General features: G+C 32.0%; 2 protein-coding genes and 1 long non-coding RNA gene across 3 annotated transcripts; 1 reads left to right on the top strand and 2 right to left on the bottom strand.

Annotated features, from left to right (window-relative positions):
* Window positions 1–4841: 4841 nt before the first annotated feature.
* On the top strand, window positions 4842–6796 carry LOC110712058 (protein FAR1-RELATED SEQUENCE 5-like). Its single transcript, XM_021890483.1, has 4 exons — window positions 4842–4954; window positions 5271–5285; window positions 5418–5862; window positions 6182–6796. Exons 1-4 carry the CDS (start codon window positions 4842–4844, stop codon window positions 6794–6796), a joined length of 1188 nt encoding a protein of 395 aa, XP_021746175.1.
* Window positions 6797–11462: 4666 nt separating this feature from the next.
* On the bottom strand, window positions 11463–13671 carry LOC110712059. Its single transcript, XM_021890484.1, has 4 exons — window positions 13403–13671; window positions 13079–13135; window positions 11542–12129; window positions 11463–11498 (listed from the first exon to the last, which is right to left on the bottom strand). The coding sequence occupies exons 1-4, from the start codon at window positions 13505–13507 to the stop codon at window positions 11463–11465; spliced, it is 786 nt and encodes a 261-aa protein (XP_021746176.1). The 5' UTR covers window positions 13508–13671.
* Window positions 13672–13677: 6 nt separating this feature from the next.
* On the bottom strand, window positions 13678–14967 carry LOC110712002. The gene is made up of 3 exons (XR_002509485.1): window positions 14799–14967; window positions 14468–14625; window positions 13678–13923 (listed from the first exon to the last, which is right to left on the bottom strand). It is a non-coding gene; the product is annotated as an uncharacterized LOC110712002 (long non-coding RNA).
* Between the last annotated feature and the right edge of the window lie 1350 nt (window positions 14968–16317).

Here is a 16317-nt window from a genome sequence, read left to right on the forward strand (position 1 = left end):
TATATCACAAGATTCTAGGACATGATAGCAGTCCCTGTTTTCTCAAACCAACAGAAGGTACAATCTGTATAAAAACCAACACAAGGTACAATCTATATTTGGTCTGTATAACATTAACTTAATCTACAATGTTGAATCAGGTAACATGTCCATCAGCACAATCCTATCAAGCCACCTTCACATTATGGAAACACATAAACACCTACACATGTAGTCTCCTTGTGCTTGTTTTGTTCCTTATTCTTATCCCCATTCTGAGATACTTTGTGTTTGACAATGAAAATGCCCTTATCCTTCACAACCACTTTATCTACCCCCATATTCCTCCAAATTCTTCTTAAGAAACCATCCATTACAGCTAATGGCGGTGTTACAATTTGCCACACCATTAAAGCATACAACTAAAAAATTCCATAAATCAATTTCATCTTGTATATCATCTATATCAAGTTTCACACAATCATCTTAAACAGAATCAGGCTTGTTAACATTCAACTCAGTATAATTCTTAACTTCAGCATCAAATTTCTGTTACAAATTTTTCGAATCAGAATTCACAAGTAAAACAGGGGTTTAAGTGTTTGGATTACCTTGAATGTTCGAAGGAAGCTTTATACTGGCTTTAACAGTACTCACAACCAAACCAAAAATCGCAACATAATCGCAACAAAATCGAGCAAAAATCGCAACAAAACCACAACATAATTTCGCAAGTACACAACCAAAACAAGAATACATGTTAAAACCTAAATTCAGGCAAAATAAAACTAAAATCAACTTGATAATTACTCAAAAAAACGAAAATAAAACTGAAATCAACAAAAAAAACAAACTAAAACATAATCGACACAAAGTAACCTAAAATTAGTGAGATAAAATCAGCACAAATAAAACGAAAATCAAAACGAAGATAAACAATGAATGTAACCTAAAATTAATTGAAAAACAGCAAAAAAATAAACAATAAAAAGTTGTGATGAAAATTCAGAGAGAAAGAGAGTAGAAAACCGGATGAAATTGAACGAGGAGAGAGAAATTACGCGTGAAAGAGGAAGGAGGAGAGAGAAAAAACGCAGAAATTGTTTTGAAATAAAATGGTTTTGTTTAAACCGGGATTGTATTGTGACCGTTGGACGTAATTGATCCAATGGTTATAATGAGTTCTCACATATAATAGTGTTCTCACATAAGGGGTGTGGTCTTATATATATATATACACACACATACACACTAAAGGCGAATTAAAAAGATACATGTCTTCACCTCATTAAAAAAATTTCCGCCTAAAATTCCTTTCCTTCATTCTTTGATTATTTTTGTTTATTTTAATTTGTTTTAATAACCTATATCTTTTCTTTCCATATCGCAAGATACAAAATACTATATTATATTATTATCCAAGAATATTTTTTATTATAATTCTTTTATTTGGCAATAAATTTATTTCAATTAAAATGATAGAGTACTATTTTAGTAACATATCACATCTTTTTATAGAGCAAATTTTAGTAACACATCTAAATGTATATAAATAGTTTATTTTCTTCTCGGTGTCCAAAGTTTGTGCAAGAATTTTAAACCAATTTTGTTTTCAACTAAAAATTTATAAATACAATACATAATCTTAACTAATCATATAATACAAATTTTACATAATTTCTCCAAGAATAATTTTTTTTTTCAAAAAAAAACCCTACTACTTGGTAACAATTTTTAAAAAAGTTGATTACTAATCATCATCAAGTAAAATAAAATCAAATAAATTTTCATAAAATGTTGTGCCGGTGAAAGTCTATCAACAATATAAAAGGTGTATCTATATATATATATATATAAGTATATTGTTCTACGAGTACTAATCTAAAATTTTCATTTTTTATAAGGAGTAGTATAAAGGTTCATATTACATCAATATCCTTCATTTAACATTTATAAAATGTTATGCATGCATCAATAACCTTAACGTCTTTGGCACGGGAATAAATTAAGATTCAATGTTTTTTTTTAATTTCATTTTAAAATGTGGTTTTTTTTTTATTGTTTGGTAGATTTTAATTAACATTATAATTCATCATAAAATTTTATAAAAATCGTGCATGGCACGAGACTTAATCTAGTGTATATATATATATATATATATATATATATATATATATATATATAGATATATATATATATATATATATTATATATATGTATATATATATGTATATATGTATATACATATATATATATATATATATATATATATAGGGTCGGGATCCGGTGAGAATCACCTTCTATGTGAGAACACATCCTATATGTGAGAACCAATCTCAGCCATCAAATTGTATTCAATCCAACGCATGTGATTAATCACATAAAACTCCTAAAATCACAGCTAACTGTCATCTCTCTCCACCTAGCTAACTAACTTCTCTCTCCACCACGAGCTTCATCAATGGCGCCTAATCAGTAACGTTGTTTCTCATTGCTTCAAATTGCTTCATCAAAGTAATCATAAGCAAGTTCACACCGACCTTGCTCGCCTTGCGCTATATTACTAATCGCGATTGCAATCGCTGCTACAAATCAAATTCGCCAGGTTATTGAATTGCATGCTAATTGGATGATAATTTTTGATTTTTTGGTTTGTTCTGTTCTTATTAATTTGCATATTTAATTGCATCAATCACCAGGTTATTGAATTGCATGTTAATTGCATGATAATTTTTTATTTTTGAGGTTTGTTCTGTTCTCAATGAATTACTTGTTTAATTGCATCAATTATGGATTTGATTGAATTTACTTCTTTGAAATTTTTTGAATTAAATCAACAATTTAGGTTTGATTAATTTGATAGAAATTGGAAATTTGCAATCAAATTTAAAATGAGCAAAAGAATTGAAAATGAGCAAACCTAAATATTTGTAATAATATAAAAAACATATAATGAGCAAACATAATTAAATTGAGCAAATCCAAAAAAAAAAATGAGCAAATATAAAAAGGAGCAAATGAGCAAAATAAGTTGGTAATGGTGGTGGTGGTAGGGTGCAGGGGACAGGGGCGTCGACGAGGGAGTGAGAGTGAGACAGGTTGTGGTGGTGATATTGGTGGTGGTAAGGTACAGGGATAGGGGCGGAGGAAGGAGAGAGAGTTTGGTGGTGGTGGTGATTGTACAGTGTAAGATAGAGGGTGAGAAATGGGATTCAGCTCATTAACATGAGTTACAGAAGCAGTGAAAGTGAAAGAGGTAGCTGTAGCTGATGAGCAAATATTTAGTTGCTCATTTATCAAATGAGCAAGTGGTTGTGCTTCTTAGATTGAGCATTTCTGTGTGCTGTGATAATCTGAAATTACTGTGTGTGTGTGTGTGTGTAAGTGAGTGTAAGAGTGCATGTGTTAGAGTGTGTGTGTGTGTGTGTGTCTAAGAATGTATAGTTTTTGTAGGCAAATATGCTATACTGAATGCTATATATGCTAGGTTTTGCAAATCATAATGAAGGGTAGCATTATCAAGTTTTACTCCTTTTCAAATCATCTAGTTTCTGCTATCAAAGCATTGAGTTCCTTGGTTTTCTTGCCTGCACACAAGCCCCACCCCCCTTCTTCTTGGTCTGTTTCCTGCACACCAACCACACTCCCTTCTTACACTTCCTTATACAAACCTATTCCCCCCTCCCCCCTCATCTTTCTGTTTGCAATTCTGATTTCTGAATCTGATTTCAGATCTATTTTAGATTCTGAAATTATTTTGTGTGTGTGTGTGTATGTGTGTGTGAGTAAGTGTCAGATTATGATGTAAGTAGTAATTAGTATGGTTAAAAACATGATTCAGCAACACATATGAGATTTTTAATGAGCTTCCTTAAACTATTTTATGGAATTGTTACTAACCTGTTATTTCTATTATATTTAATGTCAGAAATGATGAGCAACAACGAAGAACTTGACAGTCATTCTAGTACCATCACAAATGTGGCAACTACTCCTACAATAGTAGTTTCTCCTAAAGTAGCACCTTTGCTCACTCCTGGAGGAACAAAAGAATGGCTTCCAATATGCCCCAATGAGTTGAAACCAGCTATAGGGATGAAGTTTAATAATCTTGAAGAGGGCCTTGAATTTTATAAAAGATACGCATTTGCTGCTGGATTCAACACAAGAAATTCTATAACTAAAAGGCAAAGAAGAAGCAAAGAATTGAAATCACATTATATCTTATGCAATAAAGAAGGATACAAAGAGAAAAGAAAACCTACTGTTGAAAAAGATTTAAATAGCAACGAAGGAGAAAGCAATGAAGAAAAAACTTCAATCAAAAGGAAGAGACTCGTTACTCGTGTTGGGTGCAAGGCACATATTGTCATAAAGCATTGTGATGATAACAAATTCATAGTGTCACAATTTCATGAGGGACATACTCATCCACTTTATACACCTAGTTGCAATCTCTTCCAAAAAGAAGGAAGAAAAATGAACATATTGCACAAAAAAATAATTGTGAATAATTCTAAGGTACGACTTTCAAAGTCTCTTATGTTTCATGAATTCTCTATATGTTCTAATAAAAGTAGTATAATTGAATTGTTTGCTCATTTTAAAAATGAGCATTAAATTATTTGCTCATTTGACAAACTGTTTTATTCTTTAAATAGGTGAATATTGGTCCGATTACAACTTTTCGAATGATGAAGGAAATTGTTGGAGGATATGATAACATTGGTGCATCTAAGTAAGATTTCAAAAAATTTCATAGAGATTTGAAAGCATACATTCAAGGAAGTGATGCTCAAATGTTCGTGGATAACTTTACCAACAAAAAGCTAATGTGGAGCGCTTTTTTCTTTGATTTTGAGATGGATGAAGATTATTGCCTTTGTAGAGCATTATGGGCTGACCCACTATGTAAAAAGAGTTACGCTCTATTTGGTGATATGGTATCCTTTGATACCACAAACCAAACCAATAGGTAATTCATAAAAATCACAATTCATTTTTATGTTATAACTATAGCTTAAATTAATAACTTTGTTTTAAATGAACTTAGTATAACTGTTTGCTTATTTCACAAATGAGCATTGACTTATTTGCTCATTTTAGAAATGAGCATTCAATTATTTGCTCATTTGACAAAAAAGCAAACAACTGTTTGCTTATTTCACAAATTAGCATTGAGTTATAAGCTCATTTGACAAATGAGCAATCAATTATTTGCTCATTTGTCAAATGAGCATTGAATTATTTCAGTAGCTGATGACAATTCTGATTTCATAATTTGATTTCAGATTCTATTACAGATTGTGAGTGCGTGTATGTATGTGTATGTGTGTGTGTGCGTGTGTGTGTCTGTGTCTAAGTACGTGTGTCTGTGTATTTATGTGTGTGTGTGTAGTTATTTGATCATTTAAAATTTAATCTGTATGTGTAAACAGGTACAACATGGTGTTTACTCCATTTACAGGGGTTGACCATCATAAGAGCTGCATTACTTTTGCTGTTGGTTTCATAGCAAAGGAAGATATAGTGTCATTTAAGTGGTTGTTCAGATCATTTCTCAAGGCAATGGGTGGAAATGAACCGAATTGTATGATTACAAATCAAGATCCAGCAATGAAAATTGCTGTTAAAAGTGTGTTTAACAAGACCGAACATCGCTTCTGTATGTGGCACATAATGAAAAAGTTACCAGATAAGGTGGAGAAATTAATCATGCAAGAAGAAACTGGTTTCCTAAAAAAATTATGTGCTTGTGTTTGGCATCTTGAAATTGAACCTGCTGAGTTTGAAGAAAGGTGGAACAAGGTGATGGTTGAATACCACTTGGAAGAACATGAGTGGTTAGGTTATATGTACAAGATAAGGAACAAGTGGATTCTGGTGTATTTCAGAGATGTGTTCCTTGGAGGAATAATGCGTACAACATCAAGATCCGAAAGCGAAAATAACTTTTTCCTGCTCCTTTATCAATCCTCATGTGTCACTTGTTGAGTTTTACTTGAGATATGAAGCTGCAATTGATGCCCAGAGACACACTCAAGGTCAGAATGATAATGATTCAAAGCACAAATATCCTGAGTGCAAAACACCACTAGGGATAGAAAAGCATGCCTCACATTTATATACTAACTCTGTCTTTTATGAATTTCAATATGAGGTTGAAATTGCTTGTTTTTCTTGTGGTGTTGATGAATTGAAGAAAGAAAATGGATTGGAAGTTGCAAAAGTAAGTGAAGGAAATCGGATTAGAACATTTGATGTTGTGTTTAATCCAACTAACTATGACACCACATGTTCTTGCAAGCTATTTTATAGACAACGAATTCCATGTAGACATATGATTTGGGTTTGGAAAGCAAAAAGGTTTGAAACCATTCCTGAGCAGTATATGCTACACAGATGGACTACTATGGCACTGAAAAAACCAATTTTTGACTTGGGTGGAAACTTGTTGGAGCAATGTGCTAATTTAATTGACAAGAAAAAATTGTTAAATGATTTATGGTCAGAGATACACACTTGTGTAAGTTTGGCAGAAGGCAATGATGAAGATATTCAAGATCTTGTGATAAATCTTCAAGGAATAAGAAAGGATTTGGAGGCTAAGAGGATTGCAAGGAATAATGAAACAACAGGAAGTGCAAACAACAAAGGACAAGACATTGAGCTATTGATTGGAGCTAGTGTGCCAACTGAAATAATTGTCAAACCTCCAAAAATTTCAAAGAATAAAGGGACTGGAATTCATGTATCAAATGTAGAGACTTCAAAAGAGAAAGGGGCTGAGATTGATGTGCCAAATGTTGAAACATGAGGTAGAAGTGCAAAAAGGCTGAAGGGAGAAAAAGAAAAGGCTATAGAACAAAACTAGAAAAAGAAGAGATTATGTAGAGGTTGTGGTGAATTGAGCATGATATTAGAAATTGTCCAAACAAAGTATAATGATACTTTTATACAAATATAAAAGTTAATATTTTTATATAAATATATGATTTAGCATTTTGTGTTTTAAATTTTGTTGAAATGAGCAAATATTTTGCAAGCTTTGTTATCTATCATACACACATGTAATTATACCAAAGCTATTCTAATGTCCTTGGCAACAGAAATAGTCCAATCCAAGATATTATACAATGAGTTCAGTAAAGAGAACAACCCAACATACCCTAATCTTCAAAATCATAGAGGCTAAATTAACTAGATATATGCTGATATTTGTATAATGATACTTTTATACAAATATAAAAGTTAATATTTTTATATAAATATAAGATTTAGCATTTTGTGTTTTTAATTTTGTTGAAATGAGCAAATCGTTAATGCTCATTTGTCAAATGAGTAAACATTCCTTTTAATAATACATTAAATCAACAACCATTTCTTTGCTCATTTGTGAAATGAGTAAGCATTAGTTTGCTCATTTTTTAAATGAGCAAATAATTAGTTATTCATTTAAAAAATAAGGAAACATTTCTTTGCTCATTTAGCAAATGAGCAAATAGTTAGTTGCTCATTTGTCAAATGAGCAAATATTTATTTGGTCATTTGGCAAATGAACAATTATATACTGTTTGGAAAATGAACAATTAATTTTTTGCTCATTTAAAAAATGAGCAAATAGTTAGTTGCTCATTTGTCAAATGAGCAAATAGTTAGTTGCTTATTTGTCAAATGAGAAAATAGTTAATTAGCAATTTAACAAATGACCAACAACTTAGTTAATAAGATAGAAAATGATATCCATTACATTAACATAGCAAAAGTTATACTTAGAAAATCCTAACAACATCATAAAAACATTTGATCAACTAAGAACATTTATCACATTTGTCCTATTAAGAACATCATAAAACCAACACTTCTGTTGTTCTATACAAAAACTATACAAATCCTAAGAACAATTGATCAACTTCAGTCTTCAATTCTCTCCGTTAATTGCTCTTGGATTGCTGCCCCTAGCTTTCTTCAGCATCACTTGCTTCCTCGACTTTTTTTTTTTCTTTTGGACAACTTGTTTAACAGGTTTACAATATTTACTTCACTTGAAATAATTGAGAAGGTATACTTCAAACGAAGTTTTTCAATGATTATGTCCTGCAAAGAGAAAAAATGAAGCAATAATTTAGAGTAAGTATAGGGTAAGTAATGGCTTCATGAATGTATATCAACAAGCTGCTCACAAATTTTAACCTAAAAAGTGCAGATTTCTCATTCCAGAAGAAGCAAATTATAAAAATTGCAATTAGACTTTTTCTGGTTAGACTTACATTATTTTTCTTTAAATGTGAAAGACTATAAGTTGCAACAACAAGCATGAAATGTGAAAGACTTACATTATTTTTCTTTAAACCTGAATTCCACTTTTGCAAACCCATATATGTTTCCATATGCCTCATCATTGCAACACCGCAATGCAAATGATGATCATCTGAAGACTTCCAAGGTAAATCAACCACAACATACTCCATAGACTTGATCTGTTTTGACATAACAACACTTTGTATACTTCCTTCACCATTCATGAAATATGAAAATGCACTTTTCTGAAAATGAACAAATAAGTTAAAATAAGAACAAAAACAGGTGGAACAAATATAGTTAGAACAAGCAGAACAAGATCAAGATAAACAACTAAACTCAAATCAATTTTCTAAAATAATCTAACAAAATCTTGAGCCATTACTGCCACCTACCCACACAAACCTACCCACACATTACACAATTCTGATTCCAGAAACTAATTTCAGAATCTGATTTCAGATTCTATTACAGGTTGTATGCGCTTATGTGTGTGTGTGTGTGTGTGTACGTATGTGTATGTGTGTGTGTATGTGTGTGCGTGTGTGTGTGCCTGTGTGTGTGTGTGCGCGCGCGCCTATGTATGTGTGTGTGTGTGTGTGTCTGTGTGCGATCTGATAACAACATGACAGGCATCAATGAGGATATTGATGATGAAGAAGAAGTGGCAGAAGACATGTGTGTGTGTGCCTGTGTATGTGTATGTGTGTGTGTGTGTCTGTGTGCGATCTGGTAACAACATGACAGGCATCAATGAGGATATTGATGATGAAGAAGAAGTGGCAGAAGACATACCAGATTTTTAAGCAATTTTCTTATTTTCTCTAGGACCTTCACTGTAACCAATAACCTCAATTGTACCACAGTCTGTGGTGGTGTTAAAACATGCCAAATAATAATGATCCTTTTCAAATACTGGGAAAAAGAAAAGCTCAATATCTTTCTTTGGGATGATTGTTTTGCTGAATTCCAACTCCACAACCTCACAAAACATTTTATTCCTTTCTTGAGCACGATCACTTTCGTATTGAAAAGGCAATCCTAAAAAAAATACATAAAGAAAAATACATAAATAAGATGAATATAAATGAAAAGAGTAAATAACAAATGAGCAAAGTGAATATGAAATGAGAAAAGTCATATAAAATGAGTAAATTGAATTTTTTTTTACAAATGAGCAAGTGAATGTTTTGCTCATTTGACAAATGAGCAAAAAATTAACTGCTCATTTGGCAAATGAGCAAAAAATTAATTGTTGTTATCATTCAATTATTTATGTAATTACAGAACATGCAGAATGTTAGTTGTCAGATAGCATCAGAAACTTAAAGAATTAAGAATGTAATTAGAGGTCATGCTTTAATATATGAAAGTTAGTTCATGCTAATGCTAGTTTATGCTTTAATCTTGTTCTTTTAATATTTTAAAAAGAATAAGATTGATCTGATATATGATAGTTCATGCTTTAATATATAGTGATTGTGGCATATATCATGAGTTCTGAATACAGCAGTTTGCTAACTTTCCAAAATTCACACAACGAAAATTCATTTGCTAATCTTGATTGAGAAATTCCTAATAGCTCAGTGAACTAGGACTCATTTTCTGAACACTTACAACCTGCTCTCCACATTCATCCAGTGAGGCAGTGTGGTGGATGTACATAGAACATATAGAATTATAGATGCAGCATGTCTGTGAATTCTCGCTCGTCACTGATTCAGACCATAATACGGGTCATAAATAAGAGTCCGAATTGTGCAGGACAAAAATTAGACCATAATACAACTCATAAACACTGATTATACATTGATTCAGACCAAAATCAGTGTTGGATAATTAGACCAAAATACGTTGCATTGTAAAATTCAGACCTGATTGTTCAACTATTCTCCAATAATTAACCTTGGTTAGTGAAATAACAGAAACTAATGGCCCTTTAACTGCTAATTAGCAACTAACGTTATGTTTAAGACAATTCTTAAAGTATATAGTTACTTTTGGGATTTTTTAAAACTTTAATGCTAGCGATGGGAAAAGTGTAAAATACAACGCTATCAATGGGAATTTCCCAAATTTTTATTAGAAGTTCATAACACATCATTTGTTTCTATTTGCTAGGGACATTGATCAATTTCTTAAATCGGCTACTTTTTGGACAAAGGAAGTCAGAATTTATATTGTTATCAAAATTAATTGCTCATTTGACAAATGAGCAAAAATTAATTGCTCATTTGACAAATGAGCAAAAATTAATTGCTCATTTGATAAATGAGCAAACGCAAGACAATACACTACAAAGTGCAAACAAACAACCATGACATGATTATGCCTTGAAGATAACTATAATAGGCAAATTTCTTAAATTAGTTCTGTATTTCAAATATTTTATCAAAAGATTTTATGTTATTTAGTATCCAATAAGAGACTTGAATTAGTTCAGTATTTATTTTTTGCTCATTTGACAAATGAGCAAGAATATTTATCAAATGAGAATTGAATAGTTTGCTCATTTGACAAATGAGCAAAGAACTAATAATAGTTTTTGCAAATACAAAACAACATCTACATTCAAATATAAAAAAATTATATGAAATGAGCAAAGTGAACATGAACAAAATAAAACAAAATAAAATGAACGAGTTGAACTTACAACTGCATTAAGACCGAAAAAGAAACGTCCACTAGAATTGATATCTCTATATTGCTCATTAAAATTCAGAACAGTAGACCATGCATTAATGATATCACCATGAATTTTGCTCTGAGTTTTTAGCATTTCAAGTTGAAATAGCATTACTTCAGTATCAGGCTCACCCTCGCATAAAAACCCTGCATCACTACATATAAGATTTAGGGAAGTTAAAATAATTTCAATTGTAGATATGTAAAGTGAGAATATAGAGCTAGACTTGTTATAAGAAAGAAAAATAAAGTCAGTTGTCAAAATTTCCAGAATTGAAAAAATTGAATAAATACTTACAAACGATTTTTCTTCTCATGAAAAAATGAATCCATAACACCTTTCTGAACTGCTGTTAATGGTGTATATATGTTGATAATCCGAGACTTAAAAGGAGATCTTATCTGCAACAATGGTTGCACTTTACGCTTCTTTGGAATACAACTCTCATTTTCAGCATCTCCTTTTCTCTTAAGCGCAATTGGATCTTCTTGAGCATTCACAACATCAGCATCATCAGTAACAGCAGCAACAACTGATTTAGAAGCACCAACATGTGCACTGACAGGAGCAACTACATGTTCATCAATAGGTGCAATGCCAGGGGACTTCTCCTGAGAATCAGTTTCTTGAGAAGAGATTCCTAAGCTGAATGAAGGAGTTCCACATCCTTTGGCAACTGAACTTCTTAAACTATATCTCATACTTGACTCTCCAAGTTTTTTAAACACATGTTCAGCAACCTTGGGTTGTATGATAACAGATGGAGCTTCAACATCAGGTATACCACTTGCTATGTGAACACATTCAGCAGCAATCTTAGTAACATCAATTGGTTCCGATTCAATCAGATGATCAACCCTAGCATTAATTGTAGATTCAGCATGCTTGTCATTGCCTGAAATCTTTGAAAACCTATCCCAAGCTTCAATTACAGCTGGATCTTGCCAATACTGTTCATCTTGGCTAAATGAGAGAGGAATATCTTCAGTCAAAGCTTTAGAGCTCATCTTCTGCTCATCACAAACAGTCATTGCATCTTCCTTCAGCTTTTGAATCTTCTCATTGTTTGGAAAATACTTAACAGCAGTTTCATGTTTTTCACTGAAATCCATGTATGCCAAGACTAGATTTGTAGATGTTGTTGCAAGCTCCATAAGGAATTTCTATAAATAAAAAAAATAAAAATAAATAAATAAATAAATACATAATAAGGTTAATATAAATGAAAAGAGAAAATATGAAATGAGCAAAGTAAATATGAAATGAGCAAAGTAGATGTGAAATGAGCAAAGAAATGTGGTACACAAATGTGATATTAACCTTATCCTCCCTAAGATACAACCAGAAGATGTATCTTAGGGAGGATAGGGATTGGGCTTATAATTATGATGTAGATTCAGACAACTTTTCATAGGTTAGCTTAGGGGAGGAGGCACAAATCACTATTTTACAAGGTCTGGGCAGAAGTCTGACACTAATATGGTACAAGGGTAGGACAGGTAAGCTACGTATGGGACATCCATAGTTATATGCCAAAGCCACAAACCTCTTATGACATATTCGAGTTCCAAAGAATAGACATTTTCAGCATTTAAACAATTTAAAAATTATATGCTAAAGGCAAATCAAAGACATTTAAACAAGGCATAGCTATAATTTTGGATATTAACTAAGTATAGCACAAATGAACTTAACAAAGAAGTAAGCAGAAGCAACAGAAATAGTCCAATCCAAGATATTATACAATGAGTTCAGTAAAGAGAACAACCCAACATACCCTAATCTTCAAAATCATAGAGGCTAAATTAACTAGATATATGCCGATAGTTAAAAAATAAAAAAAAATGATATCGGATTCAATTAATATGCACAACTCAAAGGATATTCACCATGAAAGTCACCCTCACCTCATAACAACTCGCACACCCCCAACCTTTTAACCCCCTACTCTTTCATCGCACGGCAATCCCCAAATTCACAAAACAACAATACAAATTCACAAATTAAGTAAAAAATAACAAAAAATTGGAAAAAAAACAAAAACAAAAAATGAGCAAAGTCATATAAAAATGAGCAAGCTAATATAAGTTTCTAGAAAAGTCATATAAATACCTTCTTCGGATCTTGTTCAATTTCTTCATTTTTTGTATGAATTGGATCAGATAGTTCCTAAAATCAAGCAAAAACAAAAAAAAAAAAAAAAATTAGGTAATTGTGTAATTTTCATCCAAATCACACAGAGTATCAAATGAGCAAAAAATAATTGCTCATTTGACAAATGAGCAAATATTTTTTTACTGATTTAGGAGGTCCATTAATGTGCTATAAAGAGCACCACATTGCATCATTTTCCTAAAAGCAAGATTTGTTCCAATTCAATTCTTCAAGCAATGCCAAAGACATAGAAAAACTAAGTATTGGTTACAAGTGAAATACCATTTTTGGTTGTTTGCTGCCAGAAGGACCAACAAGCTTCTGATTTTTATCAAAAACTACAACCCTCCCCTTAAAAATTTCCAATTTCTCACGACTTGAAAACATATTGGTTGTCCAACCTTTGAGAACTGGAGTTTCTCGTTTGGCTCTAACTTCCTCAATGACAAACTGATCAACGTATAAAAGCTACAAACAAGTAAGATAGAAAAAATTAGTACATTAAAATTAAACAAATAACAATTAATACATAAAATAACTACAAACAAGTAATAAAAAATAATTAGTAAATTAAAAATCAACAAATAAGTAAAAAATACTACATTAAAAAAACAACAAAAATTAAAGTAATACCATAAGAAACAGTAAAGACCCAGGAAAAAAACGAGTTTGACGTTCTTCCCAGAAAAGCTTGGCCTTCACAAGTGAATCAAGGATATACTTGCACCAATTCAAGTCCTTTATTTTATCAGCATCAGAAAGAAATGTGAGAATATCAGAATTGATATTCACATTTTGTTTCCCTGACAAAAAAATGAGCAAAACAAAAGAAAAATAAGCAAAAGAAAATTTAAATGAACAAAATATAATATAAATAAGCAAACAAAGTTGAAAATGAGCAAACTCCTATAAAATTTAAAACCATGATGTTGACTCTCCACCTTTTCCTGATGATATAATTAATTTTTAATATAACTTGAAATTTTTTGACAAGTATGTTAATATGAAGTATGTACCAAATCCTATTCCAAATTTGTTCACCCATCTTATCATTGACTAACAACAATAATCCATCAAATTATACAAACTACTTAGATAGCCCAAAAGATAAATACATAGAACAAAAGATATATATATATATATATATATATATATATATATATATATATATATATATATCTTATTTTGAAAGTGTCAACAGTCTCTATCTAATGATGTATAGTTTCAAGTAACTGATTCTATACATATATGACCAACAACTTAGATAATATAATTGTTATATATAGCACACAATTGCTAAGTGCTAACTATAACTAAAAATAAGCAAAATAAAAATAAAAAGTTTACCATCCATCAATGTAGAAACGCATAGCACTACAAAGTTCCTTTTGAACATAAGACCAGCTGAGTTATGCTCTTTCAGAAACTCTTTCGGCTCCCCTATTTTGATAGAGGGTGAGTTGCTTTTGAATTGCTTCTTCCATTGCTGAATCACTCTCTTATCTCTGGAAAAATTATTTTTGTCAATTTCTATGCCACCCATTGGCAGCCCAAGTACTTGATGCACATGCTCTTCAGTGATACAAAAAGGTTCAGAATCTGGAATGTTTAAAGAGCATGTGTTAGCATCAAAGTGATGAACCAACCATAAACCCAACTGCAAAGGCAGTTGGGTCACCTTCAAGAACTCCATAGACCCGAATCCTATTGCTCTAATAGCTTTCAACTGATTTTCTGAACATTTTTCAATAACTTGAACTATGGATGAAGGGGACATCCGACTATGTAATGTCCCATAAACATGAGACTTCAAATCTTCCCCTTCGTTGCTGGATTTCATCTCCTCCAGCTTAATCTTTTGTTTTTCTTTCAATCCTTTTTCAACCTTTTTACCTTTAACCTTAGTACCAACTAATACCACTGATGAACCAACATCAGCAGTAGGCCCTGCTGAACCAACATCAGCAGCAGGCCCTGTTGAACCAACATTAGAAGCAGGCCTTGCTGAAACAACATCGGCAGTAGCACCTGATGAACCAACATCGGCAGCAGGCTCCTTTTCAATAGACTCCCTGCTCATACAAAACAATTAAAAAAAAAGTAAATAATTAGTTGGTAATTTTATACAAATGAGCAAAAACATAGATGCTCATTTGTCAAATGAGCAATCAAACATAGATGCTCTTTAAGTGACAAGCAAAATTTTTGCTTTAACCAGCCTAGAAACTACATTTAGTCAGTAAACCTACTCTCACATGCTTCATACCCATCTTACATTCCTCCCACCTCATTCCAACCCCAAATCTATCCTCAAGTGTAGTGGTAATACCCTACAACCGCTTGTCATCCGAAACAAAATCAGTAAACTTAAATGAGTAAATTCCATTTAATGCAAGACCATAAATGACAAAACAAACAGGAGAGAATGAGTAATTATGGAGTACATTTCATTATATTTATTCTCTGATATTAGATTTTTGTTCTGTTATTAAAGCTTAATTTCAAATGAATTAAGCTTTTTATACACATAAACAAGGCTAATAATGCTTTTTTTTCCCTGAATGCAGCAAATTTGTCCTAGAGATCTTAAGTTGGAAAACACTCTCTTAGATGGTAGTTCAGAATCGCGTCTCAAAATCTGCGACTTTGGCTACTCTAAGGCAGGGAAACTCCTCTGAATCTATCATTTTGTTTATAATCAATTACTAATCATGACTAATCTTTGTTAATTATAATAGTCTGCAGTGCTACATTCTCAACCAAAATCGACGGTAGGAACACCGGCCTATATCGCCCCAGAAGTCCTTTCCCGAAAGGAATATGATGGAAAGGTAGTGTAACAACTAGTGAATAGTGATAGAGCGCTCTAGATTGCAATAAAAATATAAACAGCTACATGTGTTACAGAGATGTAATATTTCAAGCAGAAAAGCTCAGTAAGGTCAGGAGATTAAACAAAATTCAGCAGGTTAGGTAGACTACATGACATAAAGGTGCAATTACACATCATGGAGGACCTTACAAAAGACTCGGAACCATCGACTTTACTGGTTAGATAATATAACACATTCAACGCTCCCACTATTTACATAAAACAAACCACCCCAAATTTAGTTCTAGGCAAAGTCATTACATTAAACGTTCAAGGTACAGAAAGAACCAGTTTAAAAACCTGCAAAGAGCAAGGTACAGGAATA

This window comes from Chenopodium quinoa, unplaced genomic scaffold, assembly GCF_001683475.1.
Source record: "Chenopodium quinoa cultivar QQ74 unplaced genomic scaffold, ASM168347v1, whole genome shotgun sequence".
NCBI lineage: Eukaryota > Viridiplantae > Streptophyta > Magnoliopsida > Caryophyllales > Amaranthaceae > Chenopodium > Chenopodium quinoa.

Bases quoted from the DNA above. Each gene is read 5' to 3' on its own strand.
- LOC110712058 (XM_021890483.1), top strand. From the start codon at position 4,842: ATGGATGAAGATTATTGCCTTTGTAGAGCATTATGGGCTGACCCACTA. The intron at 5,863-6,181 runs GTGTATTTCAGA...GATGAATTGAAG, and splicing joins TAAGGAACAAGTGGATTCTG to AAAGAAAATGGATTGGAAGT.
- LOC110712059 (XM_021890484.1), bottom strand. From the start codon at position 13,507: ATGTTTTCAAGTCGTGAGAAATTGGAAATTTTTAAGGGGAGGGTTGTA. The intron at 12,130-13,078 runs GTATTTATATGA...TTTTATTTATAG, and splicing joins TTGAACAAGATCCGAAGAAG to AAATTCCTTATGGAGCTTGC. The intron at 11,499-11,541 runs GTAGTTGCTCCT...CTTCTAAATCAG, and splicing joins TTGCACCTATTGATGAACAT to TTGTTGCTGCTGTTACTGAT.